We start from the raw sequence: 24,900 nt of genomic DNA on the forward strand, positions 1-24,900 counted from the left end.
AAGTTATATACAAATGGGGCCTCCGTGTTGATTGGCTAACGGTAAAAAGGATATGCGCACATGTTTACTATTGAGGCTAAGATATCGACTATATTAATCAAGGGAAATGATATTTTCCACCCCCTTCTTAGCATTTCTTCACCCTTTTGTTTGCTTTTTCTTGAACAAAACAAACAAACAAACAAATAAAAGGAGGTGAAGATGGAACTATTTTTAGCAAAATACAAATAACATGGGGAGAATTTATATGATGAGTGGCCTTGAAAACATGTGAAGTCTTAAAAAAGTAGGTACGGCTCACTTTTTTTTTATGATCCAAACCGTTCATCTGTTTGGGCACAAAGTAAATAGGTTGTGCCCCAAAAACCATTTCCATAGGATGATCCTAACCCTCCGATCTATAGAAGATTCCACAAATGCCATTTTCAGATCAGTTCAGATCGGAGGGTTAGGATCATCCTATGGAAATGAAGATTCCATATAGCGGGGTCAACCATTCTATATCCAGGCATTATCCCCTCCAAAAATTCATGCATTCGGTGCGTCACAACATTTTACACCTCCTTTTTTATAAAGTTGGCCAAAAATTTCACCCATGTTTTGATGGTATAGCTCCCAAAATCATTCAAAAGAAAGCCAATTTCTAAAATCAAATCAAAGGTTTCTACTTGAGATAATTTCCCAGCCCTTTTACACCCATGCACCATTTACATGGCATGTGTGGGGCCACCATTTTACACCAATGAATGGCCCTACTTTCCACACCCAAACCCATGCATATGGGACCCACCATTTGCATCATTTCTTTGCAGCGGATCCTACCAACTCAACTTAAACCAAAGCAGTACAGGGGCAGCCATTTTATCCCTCACGTTTTGATAGTTTGGGCCTCGTATTTTACACCCATGCATAGCATGGGCCAAGAATGCTAGTGATAGCATAATAATTGACTTGATTTTGGGAGCCAAGAGAAAACCAAATTTAAGCCTTCCATATGAATAGTTCGGATCAAACATAGGTGGGCCCAGCATACACAATGCACAATAGGTCTGTTAGGGCCGTTTAACACCCCGGATTTTATGACTTCAATTGGCCCGAAGATTAGAAATTAGAGCCAAACACAACAGCAATTTTATTCCACAGATTGGTTTGGGTTCATTAAAAGTAAGGCCCATGCAAAATGGACAATACATTCAAAAATCAATACTTCTCTTGGCCAAGTTTGGCCACAAGTTTTGTTTTTTCCACCGAATAATAACTTGTCAAATGGTGTGTAATGGGTGAGAGGTGATGATGGAGACTTGACATAGCATCAATGAGGAAAAGATGCAACGTTGTAGAAAACATAGGGAAAACAAATTGCATTTTGAAGGGAGTTTTTGAATTCCTTGTTTTTCAGCTCTGTCTAACCCTCTCCTCACCCATTCCCTTCCAGGTATTTCCTTCCACAGCTCTCCCTCACCGTTGGATAAGCTAATATTATATGGGGAAATATTTTAAGATTACCAAACATGGCCTTAACCAAACTCTTACCAACTAATGAAGAATATCTCTGATGGAAGAAGAGGTGGAATGATATCATGAACCCTAGTCATTTTGGTAGGCCCAAATCCTGCCACCAGAACAATCTAGTTGAAAAGTGTGTCATCTCTACAGTAGAGGAAAATGCAACTTTTCTAATTCTGCTGCCAAAACAACAAACTCTCATCAAAAGGAAGAGTAAAATAAGAAAGCAGACAATAGAGTCATCCAATGCAAATAAGTATAAAATCTACTTAAGGTGTAAATTAAAGAGGCGTGTAGGAACTCCAAAGGCATAATAAAGTGATAGCAACTGTAAGAAAGCAAGATGTAAATGTAATAATCATGACTAAATAAAATCATATGATTTGTAAGATAGCAAGATGTGCATGTACATTTATCATGTCAATACTCAGACAAAGAAAACTCCTGTCCTTCAAAGACGATCCAATGTTTTATTGTAGGGTATGTTTTGCAACCATGAAAAATTATTCCATGGAATATTCATGGTCCCAACTGTAAATGATGAGCTGAGAAGGGGAGAGAAGTGCTGTGGCAAAAGTGGAGAGCGTGGGAAATCACTAAAAGAACTGTGGAAAATAATACACTATTAGGTTCTTTATCGATGTTTTCGGGGGCTTTTCATGCTCCTCATCACTCCCATCCTCTCAAGTCTGTCCCTCTCCGCCCATCTCTCCGCACTGGCCCTACTAATATTCCATGGGATATTTTTTTCATGGTTACCAAACATGCCCGTAGGGATGTACAATATACAGAATAGATAAAAGAGTAGAACAGAAAACTAATGTTCACAAAAAATGGCATGGAGAGGTCTTACCAACAATTAAGTGAAGACATACAATTTACAAAAAAAGCTAGTAATGAGTTTATTTATGATGTCCACACTTAGCTGCATGTAATTTAAAAAATAAAAACAGAACAAAGTGGAGCCACATTGTTCAAAGATCAAAACCACTGATTTGTTGGGCCCCAACATAAATAAGTTGTACCCTAAAAATCATTTCCATAAGATGATCCTAACCCTCCAGTTGCGAAACCGTATACAAACTTCTACAGGTAAGATGGTTAGGATCATTATTTGAAGATGATTTTCGGCCTATTCGACAGGGCACCCTCGTGTGGGAGATATCTGTGGCAGAAGCCAGAATCTCACGCAGGAGCCAGTCAAGAAATAGAAGGGATGGAGTTTCAAAGAGAATGGATACAGGGGAAGAACGGGTATGACAGATCACCAAAAAAAAAAGCAGTGTTTGGAGTTTTGGATACTGAGTTTTGGGCCTTCATACAATCATCATGACACGTCTGAGACCCAAGGATAGTGGAATCCAGGTCAAATGCTGTGGGTTGCTTAGAACACCAAGGCAAGGGTTTAGTCAGAAAGTAAGAGGTCCAATAGGTTTTTTGAGTGAGGTAACAGCAAAGAAGGCCAGCAATAGTGAGCAGAGGGCACAGGTGGCAGTAAGACAAAGGAACTAGTTTAGTAGTCATAGTGTAAGGATATGTATCTGCTGAGAATGGACAGGATATTGGTGAAAAGTGAACAAGGTCGACGTTAGGTGTCTTGACTGTCTCCTAAGTAATAAAGTTTTGCATGGTACGCAAGGATTGCTGGCAAAAGTAACCTGCAGAATGAAGTGTTCAAACATACAAATAAAAAGAATAGGAAAAATTTAAAGACATGTCTGTCTTAAGGATGTCCCAAAGAGCATTCTTAAAGTTACCTAGTACACTAAAACATAGGGATTTCTTTCTGTTGCCTTAAAAAAAGCTTCAAAACAAGGAATCAATCAAATTTTTTTTAGTAAAAAAAAGGCTCCTCAAGCATGCAAGGAGCCTTGAAATCATAGATTCAAAGGCAAAACTACAGTGCCACAGTTAAGCCTTAAAAACATCAATGAAAGCGGAGATTCAAAACAAAGTAAGAGGAAGTAGGGGCACTAGGACCCAAAATGCCCAACCAAAGATCCCATGAAAATTTGTTATCCTTAATCCAATCATTTAACAATTAAAGGAATGTTCAACAGACATGAAGTACACTAGCATCAGGGAAAAAAAAAAAAAAAAAACAAAGTTTGATCCAAGTTCGCCAACAAGTATGGCATTACTCATCGAAGAAAGGATTACCAAAATTTATTTTTAACTTAAAATAGGTCAGCTCACTATAATTGTTCCTACGCAAGCAAAATGTTACATCAACATATGCCTGACAGCTACAAATATAATGTAAACTAGTGCCAAAGAATAAAAAATACAACGAACAAAAAAAAATGAGGGAAATAAAGTAAACCACCAGGCTCCGCCCGGATGGTTCTCTAAGAGGGAAAGTCTTATGGAAGGAAAGAAATGCAAGGGTCTTCAAAGGCATAGCTAAGAGCACATCCTACTTATTTGTAAAAATGATTGCGCTTTTGACATCATGGGCTAAATCTCTTCCTTTGTTCAAATTTGTGTCAGCCTATGATCTGTCTTTGGTAGAGGTGGAGAGAAGTTTGTAACAGTAGTGAGAGTAAACAGAAAATAGTTCTTCAGTGGAAGCCCCCTCCCTTAGGTTCTCTAAAGCTTAACTTTGCTGGTTCTAGCTTGGGTAATCCGGGACCCGCTGGAGTAGGGGGCGTTCTAAGAAATGAGTTAGGCGAAATTCCTTGGGCCTATTGGGACGGTGGATGCTACGGAAGCGGAAGTGCGTGCGTGCAGTGCATCAAGGATTGGAGCTCATTAGGAAAAATCGCCTCAATAATGTAGTAATTGAAAGCATTCTTCCAATGTAATTCGACGGCTCAAAGGACCTCAAAAACCCCCGTGGAGATTTGATAGATGGCTCGATGAAATGTTTGATTAGGTAAAGTCTATGGAGGTTGTCTTTCTTCACGTGCGTCGTTCCGCTAATCAGGAAGCGGATGGTTTAGCTAGAGTAGGAGTTTACAAGGACTCTATAGCTCTCTATGACTCTCTCCCGCCGTGATTCACTATTCTTGTACTTTTATATTGTTGTTCGCATTGTACTCTGACCATCTCGTCTTTTTATTAATACATCTGGCTACCATTTTCTAGAAAAAAAAAAAGAACAAGAAAAAGAGGGAAAGTGGAGGTGAAACCAATGCAAAGTAAACTTTCCGTAAGTTTGGTCGGTTCTCAAAAGTATAAGGACAAGTAGGTGCCAACTTAAAAAGTTAGGGGAAAGTGGATGACAACATCTAACCGACAAACTTAGTTTTTGGGGAAAACATGTTTTTCGAGGAAAAGTTGTACTTTTTGCTATTTTGAGACGAAAAGTGTAACGGTCTGAAAGTGGGAAAGTAGTCGAAGGAGTAATCAAAAAAAATTGAGGAGCCCCATACGTTGCAACTTGCAACCAAACAACTGTGGGAAATTTTCACACTTTCCATGGAAAGTGACTCAACTAGATGAAGCCTAAGTCTATAACATATAAAATAAAGCAACAGCAGAAGAAACGTCTTATTTTGTCTCTCTTTCTTTCTCTTAGGCTCTGTTTGGCTGTTTTCCTAGCGAGTGAAGTGGGGCCCATGTGAAGTAGAAGTGGAGTGGAACTAAAGTTGACTGGAAGTTGGGATATTTGCTGGTCAAAAGTGGTGGAAAATTAAGTGGAATGAAGCAAGGAGTCATTATAAGAACAAGTTTCCGAAGGGGGTGTCATTATCAAAACTAGCAAAAAGCTAGCATGACTATCAAATATTGAAGAATTCGAAAGACTTTTCAATGAGACAGTTGCAATTTCCACTTTGTCGAGTCCGAAAGTGGAATCAATGAAATTGGGTGCCAACAAGGCAAACAAGGAGCTGAAAAAGAATATTGCATTTTACAATGCAGAAAAAAGTAATGAAAAGTTGACTTTCAAGCAACTTTCACTCTAACATCTATGAGAAGTGATTTTTTCCTTGCAATCAAAATGTCAACTAGTAGTTTGCCATTCAATATATATATATATATATATATATATATATATATAAAGGAAAAGGACTGTGAGCTTGAGCGTTGGAACCTTATGGTGAGCTTGAGCTCTCAAACTAATGAGGCCCACATTGTTAGGATGATCCAAAGCATTCACTAGAAAGGGCCTTACATAGATAGGGTGTGTACAAATAATCAGCTCCATAGGATCATCCTAACCCATCCATTTGTGGAGGTCAAAATGGACAGACCACAAATCTGCCCATTTTTGCCCTCCACTTTTGGAGGGGTTAGGATGCTTCAATGGAGCTGATTTTTGGTACACACCCTATCTATGATAGGGCCTTGCAAATGAATGGTTTGGATCCTCACAGAAATTGTGGGACCCATGTAATTGGTGTACTCAAGCGCACCATTTCCTATTAGAGCTTGAGCGCACGAACATATTCCTCATATATATATATATATATATATATATATATATATATATATATATATGAGAAAACATTTTCTACACACTACTAGCTTAAAATACAGTGGAGGCCCACATTGTTTGGGTGATCCAAACCATCCATTAGAAAGGCCCTCACATAGATAGGATGTCCACAAAAAATCAGATCCATAGGATCATCCTAACCATTCGAACTGTGGAGGCAAAAAATGGACTAATTTGTGAAGGTTTAGACACGTCCATTTTACCTCCGCAAATCATAGGGTTAGGAAAGTGTGTAGGAACCGTTCTCTCTCTCTCTCTCTCTCTCTCTCTCTCTCTCTCTATATATATATATATATATATATATATATATATATATACATACATACATATATATATATACACAGAGAGAGAGAGAGAGAGAGGAAAGGGATCCTGCACATTTGTGCAGAAACAATGTGGGGGCCCACATTTTTTTGGGGTCCAAAGCATTCACTTGGAAGGCCCTTCCATGGATAGGGTGTGGCCCAAAAATCAGCCCCATAGGATCATCCTAACCCTGCGATTTGTGGAGGGGAAGAATGGACAGAAACATGGACACACAGTGTCTATCCATTCCCCCCCACACCCACCTTTGATTGGGTTAAGACGATCAAATGGGGCTGATTTTTGGGCCACACCTTATCCACGGAAGGGAAAACCAAATGAATGGTTTTGATCCCCACAAAAATGTGGCCCCCACGCTGTTTCTGCAGGTAACTTACCTGCACACGTTTATAGGAACCCTTTTCTCATATATATATATATATATATATATATATATATATATATATATATATATATATATATATATGAGGACAAGGATTGTACGCTCGAGTGTACCAAGCTTATGGTACGCTCGAGTGCCCAATCACATGTGGGCCCACTTTGTTAGGGTGATCCAAAGCATTCATTTGAAAGGCCCTTACATAGATGGGATGTGTACCAAAAATCAGCTCCATAGGATCATCCTAACCCATCCATTTGTGGAGGTCAAAATGGACAGACACTGTTTGTCCACAAATCTGCCCATTTTTGCCCTCCACGTTTGGAGGGGTTAGGATGATTCAATGGAGCTGATTTTTGGTACACACCCTATCTATGATAGGGCATTGCAAATGAAAGCTTTGGATCACCATAAAAAATGTGGGACCCATGTGATTGGGCACTCGAGCGTACCATAAGCTTGGTACGCTCGAGCGTACAATCCTTTCCTGTGTGTGTGTACACACACACACACACACACACACACACACACACACACACACATATATGTGTGAACTAATAGTTTCAACATATTTTGCAATTTTATTTTAACCACCAGCTGCCCAAATGGCAATGTTTTTCAACTTGCACTTTCTGTTTTAGGAGTGTGAAACCTCATTTTTTTTATAATGCCACCCACTTTATGCTCTTCAATTTGAAATTGGCACCCACATAAAGGCTTCTCATTTTGATAATGAAACTCACTTTAACTCCTTATTTTGAAAATGAAACCAACTTTTATTCTACTTCACTTCCCTACGCAATTTGACAACCAAACATCCACTTTCAATCCCACTATCAGGGGCCCACTTCACTTCAACCCCTAGGATTGCAACCGCACAAAGTCTTGGGCTCTGTATGGTTGAGTCACTTTCCATGGGAGAGTGCAAAAGTTTCCCACAAAAACACTTTTTTGTGTTTGTATGGTTGGAAATTTGCAATCCCAGGGACTCCTCAATTTTAGGAATTTTCCCCGTCAGCTCTAACTTTCCCACTTTTGGGCTATTGCATAATGCACATTCTATCCCAAATGAGTAAGAACTAAGAAGTGCAACTTACCCTTACATAGCAAGCATGCCCTCAATCAAGCTTGATACGGGCACAGACTTTGCCTGGACTTTTGAATTGGCACAAACTTCCTGTACTTTTGACAACGACACACACCCATAGAAAGTTCACTTCCCATCGGTCTTACTTCACTTTAATCTCCTGGGAAAAAAATCAGAGAGAGCCTTACATATGAAGCCCTAGATTTGAAAACTCCTCCACATGAATTTCCCTGAATTTTCATGAAAATAAAAAATAAAAATTATTAAAGTGCTCCCATTAAGCTATTTAAAAAATAAAATATCTACCCTTTATTGGCAGTCACTTGCGAACCAATAATCTTCTAGCCACCAAAAACATAGCAAAAACAACTTGTTTAGCACAAAATTTGACCAATATGCTGTTGAATTGATGATGATCTTTCACTCCATTTCAACTCATATAACATGGTCCCACAGTAATCATCTAAAAATTGACAGAATTCTGAGAACACACAAATCATCTCCTTTTTTCCTTTTTCATTTTTTTTTGAACAATAACTAAGTTACTAAAATTTTACTAAAAAGCAGAAAAGTAAAGGCAAAAAAGCCCCTTTTTTCTTCTTGTCTTGATCCTTGTTCTTGTTATTTAATTGACGCATGAAACATTGATTTGCACCAGTCCCTCCTAGGGAAGAATTCATCCCTGAGTTCAAGGCTTCAAATACCTCCCATGTCTTCACTGTGAAGCCTTGTTACTCTTCCATTAAAACACATTGCACTAAAAATTTGGCCACATATCCATCATTATCCCCATCCATGTGTTTCTCAAGGAAGCAACCGATATCTTCTTCCCCTATGGAGACTCGATAAGGAAGGATGAGTCCACTGTCATCACTCAAATGCTCTAATAGTTCAAACTTATAAGCATTGCCATATATTTGCTTTTAACACCTTGCATGAACCAATGTGACAACGTTCCAACTTCGGATGTCTACTCAAAGGATTTCAAAACTTCCTCATAACCATGTCGACTTCTCCAAATCTGTCACAAATATTGTTCTCGGGAATTTCTCGGCAAGGGAAAATCACAGGATACATTAAAGTTTTTAAATTTTTTTCAGGTTTATATTGGGAAAAATGCTAAAAAATTATTTAAAAATATATAAAATATAAATATAAGAAAAAAAAAATGAAAATATCGTGATAAAACGCTATATTTTTAAAATAATTTCTTTGGCCTTATGCTGCATTTATATCTTCAATCTTTTTTATGAACTTCCTCATGCAACTCAATCATGCATCGAGCCATTTCTTCTGCTTCCTCGATTGCATTATGCAAATCAGGTAAAGGAGTCAAGCTATATTAATGGCTTGGCTGCCTTCCATAGACATATTCAAATGGGCTCCTTCCAATATTGCGCCTACTTTAACAATTGTAAGCGAATTCAGCTAGGGTTGGAATAATATCCAATTGCTTGGACTTCAAATCAACAAGGCTTCTTAAAAGATTCCCCAAACTCTGATTCACCACTACTCAGAATCAGTGTGTAGATGATTGACACTATTTTATTGAAACAGAGTTCCAGATCACTTCCACAAAGCCCTCAACAAGTGAGAAACTGAGTCAATCAGCGGAAACGGTTTTTGGCACTCCACATCAACACAGGACCTCATTGAAATAAAGATTTTCCATGTTGGTTACCTCTAGCGTCATTGGTAGGTAAGCTGGGATCGAACCTCACCTCTAGTGTCTTCTTACAAGCAATAAAATGTGTTTATCTTATAAAATTGTTCAACAACTAATTCACCACCTCAGTTAGTGCAACTGTTTGTAGATGTTAGGCACGACCAAATTGGAGTAGGGTTCCAAATCACTTCCACAAGGTCCTCAAAGAGTATGAGAGAAACTCACAATAAGACGTAATGGTTTCTGGCACTCCATGTAGACGTGCGACAATTAGAACTTGACCAGATTTTATCTGTGGTCCGCATTTGGACACACATACATTTTCACACATAACTGTCTGAGGACAACTATTGCGGATTTCTTCTCACAATAATCATGATGGAGAAAGCACCAAGTCAAATCAAATGGATGAAAAATGGTGAATCAGAGCTGGTGGCAGCCCTCGGGATCGGAGTTGGTGCGATTAGTTGCTTTTCTATGTTGAGTGAATCGCTAAGGAAATGAAATAGAAGTGACAAATGCCTAACAACCAATGAGGGGATTTGAAATTTCGGATTTCGGTTGAACTGAAACCGCAATTTCAAGAAATCCAAAATTTCGGGTTTACCAAATTTCAGCCGAAATTTTGGAAATTTCGGTTGGATATAATAAAATATTAATTTTTGTTTATTACATGATTTCAGGATTTCGGCTGAAATTGGTTTCGGCCAAGGCTGAAATTGGGACCGAAGCCGAATTTAAAACGATGCTTGTAGTGCACCCTGTTCGGAAGATACTGTATCCTAGTCATCCTCCTTTCATCAACTTGGGAGTGAGCATGACAGGTTGGATGACTAGACCATCACCTTGGGTGTCTTCAGAGGTGATCTATTCTTCATTATCCTCTTCCTCAGCATATCACCATCTATATTGATACGACCATCCCGCAGTTTAGCTCTTCCATAAAACTCGTCAGCTTTATACTATGGTTTCCCAGATCGAAAACAAGAAAAGTGATGTTCGATAAATTGGGATGGAAATAGATCAGAAACGGTGCTAGTCTCCTCCTTTCGTCAACTTGGGAGTGAGCATGACAGATTGGATGACTAGACCATCACCTTGGGTGTCTTCAGAGGTGATCTATTCTTCATTATCCTCTTCCTCAGCATATCACCATCTATATTGATACGACCATCCCGCAGTTTAGCTCTTCCATAAAACTCGTCAGCTTTATACTATGGTTTCCCAGATCGAAAACAAGAAAAGTGATGTTCGATAAATTGGGATGGAAATAGATCAGAAACGGTGCTAGTCTCCTCCTTTCGTCAACTTGGGAGTGAGCATGACAGGTTGGATGACTAGACCATCACCTTGGGTGTCTTCAGAGGTGATCTATTCTTCATTATCCTCTTCCTCAGCATATCACCATCTATATTGATACGACCATCCCGCAGTTTAGCTCTTCCATAAAACTCGTCAGCTTTATACTATGGTTTCCCAGATCGAAAACAAGAAAAGTGATGTTCGATAAATTGGGATGGAAATAGATCAGAAACTGTGCTAGTCTCCTCCTTTCGTCAACTTGGGAGTGAGCATGACAGGTTGGATGACTAGACCATCACCTTGGGTGTCTTCAGAGGTGATCTATTCTTCATTATCCTCTTCCTCAGCATATCACCATCTATATTGATACGACCATCCCGCAGTATAGCTCTTCCATAAAACTCGTCAGCTTTATACTATGGTTTCCCAGATCGAAAACAAGAAAAGTGATGTTCGATAAATTGGGATGGAAATAGATCAGAAACGGTGCTAGTCTCTCTCTATCATTTTGGGAGTAATAGTGTAATGAAATTCACAGCCCTCTTACCCCCCCCCCCCCCTCCTCTTTTCCAACGGGCGACTAGATTACGAAGATGCCCTTCAAGGCTTTGGAGTGCTTACAGTACAAATACTGTAAAGGTTTCCCCATTCCTACCCATCTGTCATTTTTGGATTTTTTGAACTATGATCGAAGTGATACTACAATAATAGGTGCTGGCCAATTTGCCACCTTGATTGTGCATGGTAGTTTTCATGTGAAAAAACACTATGTCATAGTGGTCAAACACGTAACTTACTTTGAAGGCCATTAGATAGTGCTATCATCAAAACTCACAAGGTTATTGTAGTTTGCAGAAGTGGCTAATATTTCTCTAAGAACAATGTGTAGCGCATCCTCCAATAGATCCCAACACATGCTCCAAGTTCGGGATTTTAATTCTTGGGAACCAACAAAGGAGATGCATATTCACGGATGTGTCCCAATTTACCTCCACTCCAAACAAAACTTTAAAATGAGAGACGATATTTTTTTTGAAATATCTGACAGGTGCAGTGCTTATAGCAACAAGTGCTGGTTAAAGTTGATGTCAATCCAAGGCCAAAGGTCAGGAGGATCCAGGGAGTATCTCTAGACCGAGAGTGAATGTCTCATTTGACTTTTCAATCTACCGCTAGCAAGAAACGGGAAAAAAAAAAGAGTTCAATAAGAATCCAACAAAGAAATTGTGTTTAGTAAATTGGGAGCTATAAATAGGGGTCCTCACACAAAATGAACAAATAATTACGGAGAATAATAGTGGATGCAAATAGAGCAAGAACTAAAGAACGAAAGAAAGCAGATAAATCAACACTCCTAGCAGAAGCATACAGGAAGGTTACTTATATTATACCAATTCATCAAAATTCACAGATCAAATAAAGCTCATATTCACCTGGAGTCTTACCAAAGAGTGACCCTACCTGCTTCTCTTCTAAGGAAAAGCAATACTTCTGGGAACCTGCAAAATTAATTAGATACCATGCTTGAAACACTTTCAATCAAGGTGCAAATTGTACAATTTTATTAGAACATACATACATGGTCCATCACACCTGCCCCAATTAAGGATTGCATTTCTATAATGCCACCAAAATGATTTTGCTCCCAAAGTAGCTTTAGTTGCAAATCTGGTGTCGTACTATAGACTCCACAAATGGCCTGAAAATGTAACAAAACAAGAAAAACACACCTACATTTTAACCAATTTGCAACTTTAAAATTTTCACTATCATAGCTAATCCCATCGCATAGCCATATATTAAGAAGGAGAAGAGTCATCAACAGCCACAATATATGAAGCTGATGGCAACATAATAATATTTCCACACTCAGTTAAAGCTATGTTTTCAACACAAGGCATAACTATGGCAACACCTAAAGTTTCAAGTCTCTACTACAACCTAAAATCCACGAGTTCCTAATAATGGACAATTATACTAAGGTCCAGCACACACAAAGTAGACCTGGCTTTAGTATTTCAGCTAACAAGCTTAGATCTGCAAAGGAAGATATAGTCATGGCCTCCAAAGTATATGGAGTTTTACTGAAAAGTGAATAAAGTTGCTGCAAAATATAAGGGTGGGTTGGGTACATAGGCCCTCGGGCAAAGCTCGGTAATATGGTGTCAAGGCCAGATAGCGTTGGTCCTCCTAATCAAAGCTTCCAAGATGGGCCATAAGTTTCTTCATCTGGTCTTCTGGTCTAGGCTTGAGGCTTCATCAAAAGTGGCAGTAGGCTGGCTCCGGGCTTCGCTGTTTTGATAGGATGGAAGGCAACAAAGGTAAAAAAGGATCATTAGAATTTTAAATATAGGTGGGCTGACTAGGTTAGACAGTAATATTTTCAAAATTTTGGTTAACATACATCTAAGCAACTTGTCAAATAATCCATAGGATAAGAGGAATGATAGAATGAAGGGCGCCCTTGCAAAAATTAGCTTCAAGAGAGCCCCTAATGGTTGATTTCTGCAAATTGCATTTATGGTACCATGTTGACTTTGCAGAAATTGACCAATAGGGGCGCCCTTGAAGCTGATTTTTGCAAGGACGCCCTTCATTCTATCATTCCTCGTAGGATAAATACCGGAAGGGAGAACAATGATCTACCTGAAGACCTTAATCATCGAGGAAACCTAATAACCATGATGTTTCCCATGGGAAACATTTTGACCAGATAACCTGATAAACAAGCTACGAGTCAGGGTCAAGAGGTAAATGAAAAAATCACAATAAAAATTGTCGTGTCCAAAATCAAGCCAGGAACTGTATAGAAAAATACAATAAGAAGCAATATTTAGCACAACTAAAAACATAGAAGTGAGAAACATGCTTCCTAAATACGCAAAATAAAATGTAAAAACACAATAATGAGAATTATCACAACAGAGAATTACATCTTACCCAGTACTAGCAGATCTGCCTCGGCCAGAGGAGTAGCCGCCATATCCTCCTCCATACCCACTACCTCCACCACTCTGCAGAGGAGAACAAGAAACATTTTAGCTCGCAAGAGGAAAATGAAAGAGACATGCCAACCAAGTTTTTTCATATTTTTAAGTAAACCAAGTTAGTCGTCGAGGCAAGAATAGATGTAAAACCGGAGAACAGAAAGAAATATAAAATGATCACCGAAGGACAATCCCAAGCTAAATGTCAGTAATTATGTGGCAATTGGGACTACATAACAATAATAATAATAATAATAACAATAATAATAATAATAATAATAATAGGAGTGACAAATGCAGGGCACCCTTGCAAAAACCAGCTACAAGGGCACTCCCATTGGTCCCTCTTAAGAAAGTGCATTTATGGTGGCACAGAAAAGCATGGAAATGGCGTAAACATGTATAACATTAAAGTTGTTCCCTTTAGATTTTTATTGTGAGTCCAAAACCTATTATTGGACTCAAAATTAAAAGTGATTTTGAGTCCAATAATCAGTTTTGGATTCAAAACTAAGGCCCTGTTCATTTTAGATTTTGACAACCGATTTTGAGTCCAAAACCTTAGAAGCAGGAATCTTCCCTCAGGGTGCCGCTCCCACCTCAGAACCTCGATTCGGCGCTCCTTAGGAAGGAGCTTCCAGGGAACGCGACCCCAAAGAGATGGGAACCTCTCTCATGACGCTCCAAGCCTGCCTCTATTACTCCATAAGTCCTACCATCATCAACTTTCTTGCATCAAACTCCTTCAACTCTTCAAAGTACTTCATTGGAGCAAGCACAAAGGCTTGTGGATCTTCAAAACGTACTTCAATTTTGAAAGATACATATGAAAATGGTTAGAAACTATTATTTTTTTATGTACTTGAATTTTGAAAGATATATAAAGAAAATACTACATACACGCTCCCATGGCACTCCCAAACTTAGACTCTTCTAGACCCTCCCGCTTCCTCGCCCCTGCTCCCACCTCCGCCCCCGCTTCGTGCTTCTAAGTCCAAAACTGATTATAGGACCCAAAATCACGTGTAATTTTGAGTCCAATAATAGGTTGTCAAAATCTAAAATCAACAGGGCCTAAACGTTAATTTGAGTAAAATAATCAGTTTTAGACAGCCAATCAGTTTTCAAAATCCAAAAAATAGGGCCTTATTATTATTATTATTATTATTAATTTTTTAATAAACCCAATATCATAAACAGTGCAGAGAAAATGTGACCTGGGAACCACCATAGCTTCCATAGTTGTCAGAGGGAGGAACATCACCAGAACCACCATATCCTCCAGAATAAGAAGAGTATCCACTTCCGTGTCTTTTGCTATCTCTGCCTGCATACTTTGAACCATCTGAAACATCACTAGACATAGGGATGTAAGGAAGGGCTGCTGGAAATGCAGGCAAAGCACCCTCCCTTTCAAACAAATTGGCCTTCAACCGGGTCGTCACTTGTGCAAGAGCATCAGTAGCAACATTAATGTCTCCACTAATCTGCACAAAATTATCAATAAAACATGTAAGGAATTTTATCTGCCAAATGCAAATATACACCTATGTCACAAATATTGTTCTCGGGAATTTATCAGCAAGGGAAAATCTCAAGGTATATTTAATTTATTTTTAGTTTTTCAGGTTTATATCGAGGAAAATGATAAAATAAAATTATTTTTATATAAATTAAGAAAAAAATATAAAATATTATATAAATATCGTGATATTATCGCTATGAATGAAAATATCGCCATATTTTTAAATTCTTGGGATTATTTTGGGATTTTGTCGTTTTATCAAAATATAGCAATAAAATCGCTATATTTTGAAAATATCGGAGATATCTGTCACATAGATATACACAAGTCCAATCCCCTCGTGTGAATTCAACATATCTAAAGGCAACAATGTGTTTACCTGAACCATCTCATCGTCTTCAGATGCAACTTTTGGAAGATCTTCCTTTGAAAGTATACGAATGTTTGCTCTTGTGAGTCTCCTCATCTCAGAGATGATGGCCCCACCTTTACCAATAAGGCAGCCAATACGTGATGTTGAGACAAGTAGGCGAGTTGTGTATGAAGGTTCACCAGATTCCCTTTCAGTTTTTCCACTGCATCTGAGCTGAAGGCGAAGTGCCGCATTAATAGTTGGAGAGACTGGATCTTCAAAGTACTGAAAGGCAGACAATTGAGATGTTAGAAACATAACACAACAATGCCAGAGAAAATATAATAGATTGCAGGCAGAAAAATACAAAAAGAAAGAGATTGCAAAGCATGGTTTTAAATTTCGGCCGAAATGCTGAAATTTCCGAAATTTCGGATTTCGGTCCAGGCCGACACCGAAAGTACGCACTCAGTATCGGCCCAGATTTCGGCCAAAATTTTGCACTTCAACAAAAAAAATTACCGAATTTGGGCCAAATTTAACTGAAATTTTAAACCTTGTTGCAAAGCTCACCTCCAAGGCTGAGATGGATATAATACAGTCATCTCCCACAGCAGAAGCACTATCCACTTTTATAAATGCACCAGTCTCATGTCTGATTTGATTGATAATAACACCACCTTTACCAATCACACCTCCAATATTCCCAGTTGGACACACCAAACGAAGACTGAACTCCTTCCCAGAGCTTTTGTCCCTATGAGAAGGGTAAAAGTTATGTGACGACCAGTCTCCAGCATCACCTTTGTGTCCACCGTATGGTCCCATTAGTGGAGCTATACCAACGATTGGGGCCCCACCATTTGGACCCATAAACTGACCACTAGACTGATACACGTTGGAAGTGAGAAGGTGCTGTGATCGAGACGGGTTATCATGAATGCGAGATGAAACCTGATAAAGGGCCTTCTTTACAGCCGAGGCTTCCCCAGATATCTGACACCAAACACAATTTGAGAAAAAAAATTCGGCATTAATCAATAGATGTAATAGAAAAAACGGAGACATGAAAAACTCAAACACAGGAAACAGCTCTGCCCATCGATGCTAAATGTGGGATGATGTTTAAACAAGTTGCCCCAGAAACCCAGCATGAAAAAATTTCCACAAACATTAAACAATAATATTAAACATATTTTATTGTTTAAATTAATATGCATGCGTACAAGAATATTGACAAGTCTGTAACAATAAACAAAGAGTACAGAACAATACCAGAAGAAATAAAGTAACATGGGGTTTGTGCTGATAGCAGTACCAACATCATAGCGCATTTCAAGGATGTGTAACTGACTAGCATATCTTGTAAATTCAAATTTACAAGAAAATTTAAACTTAAGCTATGCCACAAATATCTACGATAATTTGAAAATATCGTGTTTTTACCGCAGCATTTTATTAAAACGACAAAATCTCGAAATAATCCCAAGATTTTAAAAATATAGCGATGTTTTCATTCTTATCATCCTTTTCAAAAAAATCATTCTTTATCATAAAATGTTGAATAATATCAAAATATTATCCCGATATTTTTACGATATTTTATTTTATACTTTTCCTTAAATATTATATTTTTATATGAGAGAACATTTCCTACACACTTGTGTAGGTAAGTTACTTACACACTACCTTAAAATTTAGGGGGGGGCCACATTGTTTGGGTGATCCAAACAATTCATTTGAATGGTCCTCACATAGATAGGGTGTCCACAAAAAATCAGATCCATAGGATCATCCTAACCATTCAAACTATGGAGGCAAAATATGGACTAATTTGTGAAGGTTTATACACGTCCATTTTACCTCCAAAAATCGTAGGGTTGGGATGATCCTATGGATCTGATTTTTTGTGGACACCCTATCTATGTGAGGACTAGACCTGGCAAACGGGTGGGTCGGGCCGGGTCAACCCGCGGGTGATGCGGGTGCGGGTCCACGGGTCGGTTGAGAAAATGACCCGCATTTTGGCGGGTCAAAATTTACGTGACCCGCGCGGCCCGCGGGTGGGCCGGGTCAACCCGCGGGTCACTTGCAAATATGCCGCAAATATGGGATTGTAATAATTATTTTGATTTGACAGCCTCTATTTTTCCCGTAATTGTCATAACCTCCGATATGTGATTTGGTATTTTTTTCGTAATTTTAAAATTTTATAACCCTTCTAGGTAATTTTTCATTCAAAACTTTATAATTTAGCTAATTTACTTTTTGTGGTGTAATGATTACTTTTTTACATTTTCTAGGAAGATTTTAGCAACATTTGGATGCGCGCATCTTTGCATACACAAAGGCCACTTGCCGAGAAATTGCCAAAGGAGAAGCTTGATAGCAAATTCTAATAAAATAAAAACCACATTTAAATGTTATCAACACTATTGGGCACTCTCACTTTATGTATGGCCCACACCATAGGATGATCCAAACCGTCCATTAGTTGGGCCATAGCCTAAATAGGTTATGCTCCAAAAATCATTTCCATAGGATGATCATATCCCTCCAATCTGAATGTTAGAAGGTTGACCCTAACCCTCTATAGATCGGAGGGTTAGAATCAACCGATGGAAATAATTTTGGGGCATAACCTATTTAGGGTATGGCCCATCTAATGGACGGTTTGGAACTTTGGATAATCCTACGGTGCAGGACATACCGTACTTTTTATAAAGTGAGGAGTTACTCATAAAAAACAAACAGCAGTGATGATAACATTCTCAAAAAGATTAAAAAATACTGTAAAAATGCGGGTGCCCGCGGGTTGACCCGACCCGACCCGTGTTTTTGCGGGTTGGGTCACCCGCGGGTTGGTTTTTGACGGGTCACGGAAACTTAGACCCGTGCCCGCAAATTTGCGGGTGGGCCGGGTCGACCCGCGGGCACGGGTCACTTTTGCCAGGTCTAGTGAGGACCATTCAAATGAATTGTTTGGATCACCCAAACAATGTGGGCCCCCACTGTATTTTAAGGTAGAGTGTAGGTAACTTACCTACACAAGTGTGTAGGAAATGTTCTCTCTTTTTATATATGTTTTAAATAATTTATTTTAATCTTTTTTCCCGATTTAAAAAAGAAAAAAAGAAAAAAATTTTAGGGATTTGCTAGTGTCCATCGCAGAAAGCATTTCGTGGATGGGCTGTTGCATGTGAGGGCAGCCACGCAGACTCACTTTTCAACAAATTTTGTCTTTATTCATGAGGTGGCTGCTCTCACATGCAACAGCCCATTCGCAAAATGGCTTCTACAATGGACACTAGCAAATCCCAAAAATTTAATATATACCCAGATTTTCCCTTGCCGAGAAATTTCCGAGAACGATATTTGTGACATAGAACTTAAGGCATCAAATAAATCATGCAATATAAATGAACAACATTACCTGGAGAAGCTCATCACTACTCATGGCACAAGGAGGCAGATGTTCATTCTTTAGAATGCGGACCTGAGCAGCAGTCTCAGTGCGTATATTTTGAATAATCTGCCCTCCTTTCCCAATAATACATCCAATCTGATCCGACGGCACAAGTAGACGAACAGTAACATCACGAAAATCCGGATTAGTGTCTTCTTCCGGCAACTCATCGGCAACAATCCTATCATGTATCCTGAAGAGAGCATCTTGAGCCGGGCAAACAAGCTCGCCGGTATCTTCGAAGGCATTAGTTTCTTGGCTTGAACTGAAAATGGTTACAACACGCTCCTCACACCCATGTACGGACTCACCAATCCTTATCTTGGACTGACTCTCTTGCCTAAGTTGCTTAACAATCTCACCACCCCTCCCAATTATGCTTCCTATTTTTCGACCCGGACACAAGTAACGGTAAACAGTGTCATCCGGCCCAGGAGCGTATTCTTTCTCATCACCGGGATTTCTTCTCTTAGTTCCTCCATTGTCAGAGTAGTCAGGTTGAGCATGGGACCGTTTACCATAGTTATTTCGCTGCCCAGCCATGATGTTAAAATGCCTTGATATGCACTCCTGGATCAAGCATTTGTGACATAAAACCATGTATAAGGAACGAGAGAACTGAAAAATAAGCATACAGTGCTTACATCAAGTGTAACCTTAAAAGGGTGGCATATAATTTATTTATTTTTTGAATGGTCAAAAATTTCATTACGGAAAGGTGACCGAGATGGCCAAATACAAGCAAGAGAGATAAAACAAGAAAGATATACAGATAAGCTTAGCAAAACCTATAACCAAAGGAGTGGAAAATCTCAAGGCAGTAAAAAATCGAACCACTAAAAGGTTAACCCTTTGACCAGGGAATGGGAGAACACTTCGAACCCCATTCCTAACAAGTCGATCCGCCACCCCGTTGGCAGATCTCCTGATATAGCGGAAAGTAATTCTCAAGTTGCCCACAATGTCTTTAATCCCATCGAAAGACTTGCAAATCTCCACGGGATTACTTGCAAATCTCCACGGAATTTGCTGAGTAATGTTATCAAATAATATGAAACTGCTCTACAAAAGTATGTAAGACCCTCAGCTACTGACTTGACCAATGCAGACACTATGCAGAGCATAGCAAGCTAATTTTTTAGCCAGCGCCCAGGGGCAGAGCCATAAATTTGCTCTAGAGGGGCAAAGAAGGATTTTTATACCGTAATCAATAAATTATTATAAAATTAAAAATTCAAATTATTACACAAATTTCAATTCAATTTGCTTTTAATCTTAAAAAATCATTCACATTTATTAAAAGCTCATGCTGCAAAGAAAACTCATGAGATTTTTACAATCAACCCTGATTTTTTCTTCGTTTATGAGCAAGATAGTTACACAAACTAAACAGATATGAACACAGATTTAAAGTCTATAATTCTTTTTTTTTTTTTACGAAATGATAATTTGCAATCTATAAATGTCAATAATATATCTCTTATATCTTATGTATTTTCAAAAAATTAATGGAAAATTCTCGTTCTATGTTGTTATATATCTTATATCTTATGTATTTATAGAGTTTCATATATCTCTTACAATTAGGATCAGTAAATGCCAACCATTCAATCAGTAAATATTGCCTCGTGTCCAAGTAGGATAATTTGAAATTAATATTATCTATCAATGGGATGTTAACGCCCTATTTCTTTTGGATTTGCGAACCGACGGTCTAAAAAAGATAATTGGAGCCAAAACTAAATTAATATAAATTTTGAGTCCAATTATCAGTTTTGGACTCACAACTTTCACCTCATTGAAAGAAATATGAACCTAGAGATTTTATATGGTGACTGCTGAGATGACCCAAACCTTTGATCTGTAAAGGGTCTGCACATTACATAAACCTCTATAGATTGGAGGGTTAGGATCATCCTATGGAGATGGTCTACATTGTAGAGCCTATTTATGTTGTGGCCCAACAAATGAACGGTTTAGATCATCCAGTGAAGTAGGCGCACTGTAAATTGTGAAAAATACTAAACTTTACAGGCACTTACCCTATAAAATCTCTCTCTCTCTCTCTCTCTCTCTCTCTCTCTCTCTCTCTCTCTCTCTCTCTCTCTCTCTCACCTTTCTATGTTTTACGCCTGAATAGTCAAAATCTCTCTCTCTCTCTCTCTTCCTTGGTTAGGTTTCCATATAACGCAAAACAGTCCCACCGAAAATTTTGGGCTTTCCCAATGAAAAACGCTGCCAGCATTCAACACCAGATAAATTTGGAGAAAATTTAGCACGTCTAAAGTCCAAACCAATGAAAACTCGTAAGGCATTTGTCGAAAAAAAAAAAACTACTAATTCCAATGCCAAAAAATCGCATAGAACTAACAGTATCGAAAAAATCCCAAATTTTTAGGGGGGCAATTGCCCCCCCCCCCTCGCTCCCCCTGGCTCCGTCCCTGCCAGCACCGGCCACTCAGCCAGTCCCCGATTATTAAAAAATCCACCTAAAATGCAGTAAACAAACTAAATAGTACATAACATATCATGCTGAAATACCCAAAAGATCTCTTAACTAAGTAAAAAAGATTGCTATGAAAATGAGATATGAGCATTTTGTAAAGCTCTGCTTCAAGCTAAATTTTTATCCAACTTCAGCCACTTATCCAGTCCTCGATTATAAAAAACAATCCACCTAAAATGAAGTAAACAAACTAAATGGTACATAACATATCATGCAGAAAATACCCAAAAAATCTCTTATCTAAGTAAGAAAAAGTTGCTATGAAACTGAGATACAGACATTTTGTAGAGCTCTGCTTCAAATGTTAAGGCCCATGTCTGTCTAATTTTAAACAGAAAAACAGGGTTTGCTAGATTCATAAAGATTTCTCAGCATAAAATCATGAAGATGACACTAAATCCAAGGTCCAAACTGAGTAGCCAGATATTTTAGACTACTGACCACCATGTGCAAGACATGATGGAGCCTAGCAACTAGCACCCACCATAGTTCGCAAAACGTGATTCGGCAAAAAGACGGAACAGGAAATTCAAGTTTAGCATTGGTTCAAAAAATGTATTAAAAATGGAAACATCAAAAAATACATTTTAAATTTTGTCAATTACAAAATATAGCAGGAGTAAAGTTGGAAAGTTGACCAAAAAACGAATGAATACATTTCAAACATTCTAAACCTGTTTTAAATGTTTTCCTCAAAAAACAGAGTTTCTTTTAGTGCAAACAAATAAAAAGCGTTTTTTCAAAAAAAGAAAAAAAAATAACCATCTTGCCAACTATGGTACTCGCACATCTCTAAAAACATAGGTAATTAGGGATCGAAGATGCACCACTGCTGTCAATTTCGAATCAAATAGAGTATTTCAGATAGAAAACTAGAGATAGAGGTGGGATCTAGAAATCTGTTCAGACTTCAGATTTCTAGCAAATCACTAGCGAAATACCAAAACTTTCTTATAGAATGTATGAAAATAAAACAAAATGAAATGTACCTTATGGACTGTATGAAAATAAAATAAAACAAAACACTAACAAAAAAAGGCCCCCTGATCCCAACCAGCAAGTCATGGACCCAGATGTAACTTATGGAATGTATGAACCCAGATGTAACTTATCGAATGTATGAAAAGAAAACAAAAGCACCCCATTAAAACCTAATAAACTGAGAGTTTTTATATGGTGTAAAGCCCATATAGTCCCGTATTTTCCGAAATGTACCATACCCACACCATAGGATGATAAAAACCGTCCATTTGATCGGACACAACGTAAATACATTTCACCCTAAAAATCATTTCCATAGGATGATCCCAACCCTTAGATCTACAAAGGTTTCCATAATACTCCGTTCATCAATAGAACGAGGGCTAGGATTATCATATGGAAGTGATTTTTTAATTACAACCTATTTACGTTACGGCACATCAAGTGGACGGTTCGGATCATCCTAAAATGTAATCCGTACAGTATTTTTTGAAAAATACTGGACTGTAAGGGCATACACCATATAAAATCTCAACAAACGAAAGAAATAGCAAATGAAATAAGAGAATGCATCTTATTCAACCATTAGCATTTTCAGGAACTTCAATCGACAATAGAACTTATAAAATACAAAAGGGATCTGAAAATCGAACAAAAAAAAACGATTAAATTGCTAAATTTGTAAAGAGAAAGAGTTAAATATATGAAAAAACTAGGGTTAATGTAGATCTGAAAAAAAAAAACTAAACCCTAATAGAAATGTACGAAATCGAGATCGTTCTGCAGAGCGGAAAAGTAAGAATACAGATCATTATAATAGAGAGTAGATCGCACGGATTAAAGATTATACCTTGAAGAGATTTTCCTCAAACCCTAGAGAGAGAGAGAGAGAGAGAGAGAGAGAGAGAATGAGTGAGTGAGTTATCTTTGGAGAGGCCTTATGTGCGGGTTCGAGCATTCTAGGGTTTTGACTCGAATTTACCGAAAGAGGTCTGCTTTTTAGACATAATTACTGATATAGCCGATAATGGGACTGTTAGATTAATTTTATGGCAATGATTTGTTTCGCCCCTACTTAGGATTATGCACACTTCTTGTAACCTGAATTGTGTGTAGACTTTAAGGCTTTCTGTTTTCCGACGTCAAATCACGTTAACAGGGTAGCGCATTATCCTACAGAGGGGCGAAACAATCATAGACCGAAACTTTATAATTAAATGTTATTATTTCCATAAGACGCGGTTTCACGGGACGAGAGGTGGAAGCTCTAGTAAGATTTACTTTTTATGGGCCAACTGTCCAAGTGATATATCATATATATATTCGCCCTTTCTTTACTTGGGCAGCCCTCTTGACTGGATTTATGCATGGTTTTAAATTTCGACCGAGGACGGTGGGGACCGTAACCGAAATTTGGTGAAATTAGAAATTTCAGCCTAATTTCGGTCCGGAATTTCGAACTTGAGTACCAAATTTCGACCGAAATTTCGGTTTTCCGGAGGTCCAAAACCGGTACCAAAATCGAAATTTTAAACCTTGGATTTATGACAATTATTTTACACTAGAGGTAATTGTCCCAAGTAAAAAAGGGGCAAATATATCATTTCCCTTTTTCTAGTGGCTCCATCTAGACATTTTCAAAGAGGGAAGCAATATATTCACGCCCCCTTTACTTCCCTAGGCCAGACCCCTCTAATGTATTTATGACCATGGTTTTAAATTTCGGGTTCGGCTAAAATTTCGGACTTATCCGAAATTTCAGCCTAAATCCTGAATTTTCAGGCGATATTTGGTATTGCCGCACAAAATTCTGTTTTTTTAGGACGAAATTTCGATCAAAATTCTTTAACGGGAAAAAAAGTATTATTTTATTCGAGACGAAATTACCGAAATTTACGAAATTTGGAACGAAATTTAATTTCGGTTTCGGTACCATTTCATTTCATTCCATGTTGTTTATTTTTTAATATTTTCCCGAAATTTCAGCCGAAATTCAGTTGAAATTCCGTATGAGATAAAATCTTTTTTTAATTGATTTCGATAGATTTCGACTAAAATTTCAGTTTCAGTGGGGACCGAAATGCATTCAGAAACTGAAATTTGAAACCATGTTTATGATACCCTTTTACACTATAAGCTCTGGCCCAAGTAAGGAAAAAGTGTGAATATATCATTTCCCTTTCAAGAATACTCACAGTAGTCAAATAGAAAAGTGGTTTATAAAGTTGGGAGTGCCATTATAAAAATTCGAACTACAAGGCACTGATAGGGCATAAACACGACGGACCGTTGGATCCCACCACGTGTCACCCATGCGGCGGAAGAACCTAATCATGATTAAAAGAGACCTTAGTACACGGTAAGACCACGTGATTCTG

At 38.2% G+C, this 24,900-nt stretch overlaps 1 protein-coding gene across 19 annotated transcripts; it reads right to left on the bottom strand.

The window, feature by feature from the left end:
• Positions 1-1,108: 1,108 nt before the first annotated feature.
• On the bottom strand, positions 1,109-23,502 carry LOC143885801 (KH domain-containing protein At4g18375-like). Of its 19 annotated transcripts, none has more exons than XR_013253632.1 (10): positions 23,373-23,502; positions 19,003-19,605; positions 16,143-16,565; positions 15,597-15,854; positions 14,910-15,179; positions 13,646-13,719; positions 13,352-13,423; positions 12,299-12,404; positions 12,167-12,204; positions 1,109-1,612 (listed from the first exon to the last, which is right to left on the bottom strand). XR_013253632.1 is itself a non-coding variant. In XM_077389863.1 (8 exons), the coding sequence occupies exons 1-7, from the start codon at positions 23,478-23,480 to the stop codon at positions 13,378-13,380; spliced, it is 1,782 nt and encodes a 593-aa protein (XP_077245978.1). In that variant the 5' UTR covers positions 23,481-23,502; the 3' UTR covers positions 12,478-12,997; positions 13,352-13,377. The 19 variants fall into 19 exon arrangements, 2 of the variants coding, with proteins under 2 accessions (XP_077245978.1, XP_077245979.1); XR_013253623.1 differs by having other exon boundaries at positions 1,109-1,682; XR_013253627.1 differs by having other exon boundaries at positions 1,109-1,685.
• Positions 23,503-24,900: the final 1,398 nt, after the last annotated feature.

This window comes from Tasmannia lanceolata, unplaced genomic scaffold (genome assembly GCF_043159265.1).
Source record: "Tasmannia lanceolata isolate RefF3 unplaced genomic scaffold, GAP_Taslan_0.1 ptg000009l, whole genome shotgun sequence".
Lineage (NCBI taxonomy): Eukaryota > Viridiplantae > Streptophyta > Magnoliopsida > Canellales > Winteraceae > Tasmannia > Tasmannia lanceolata.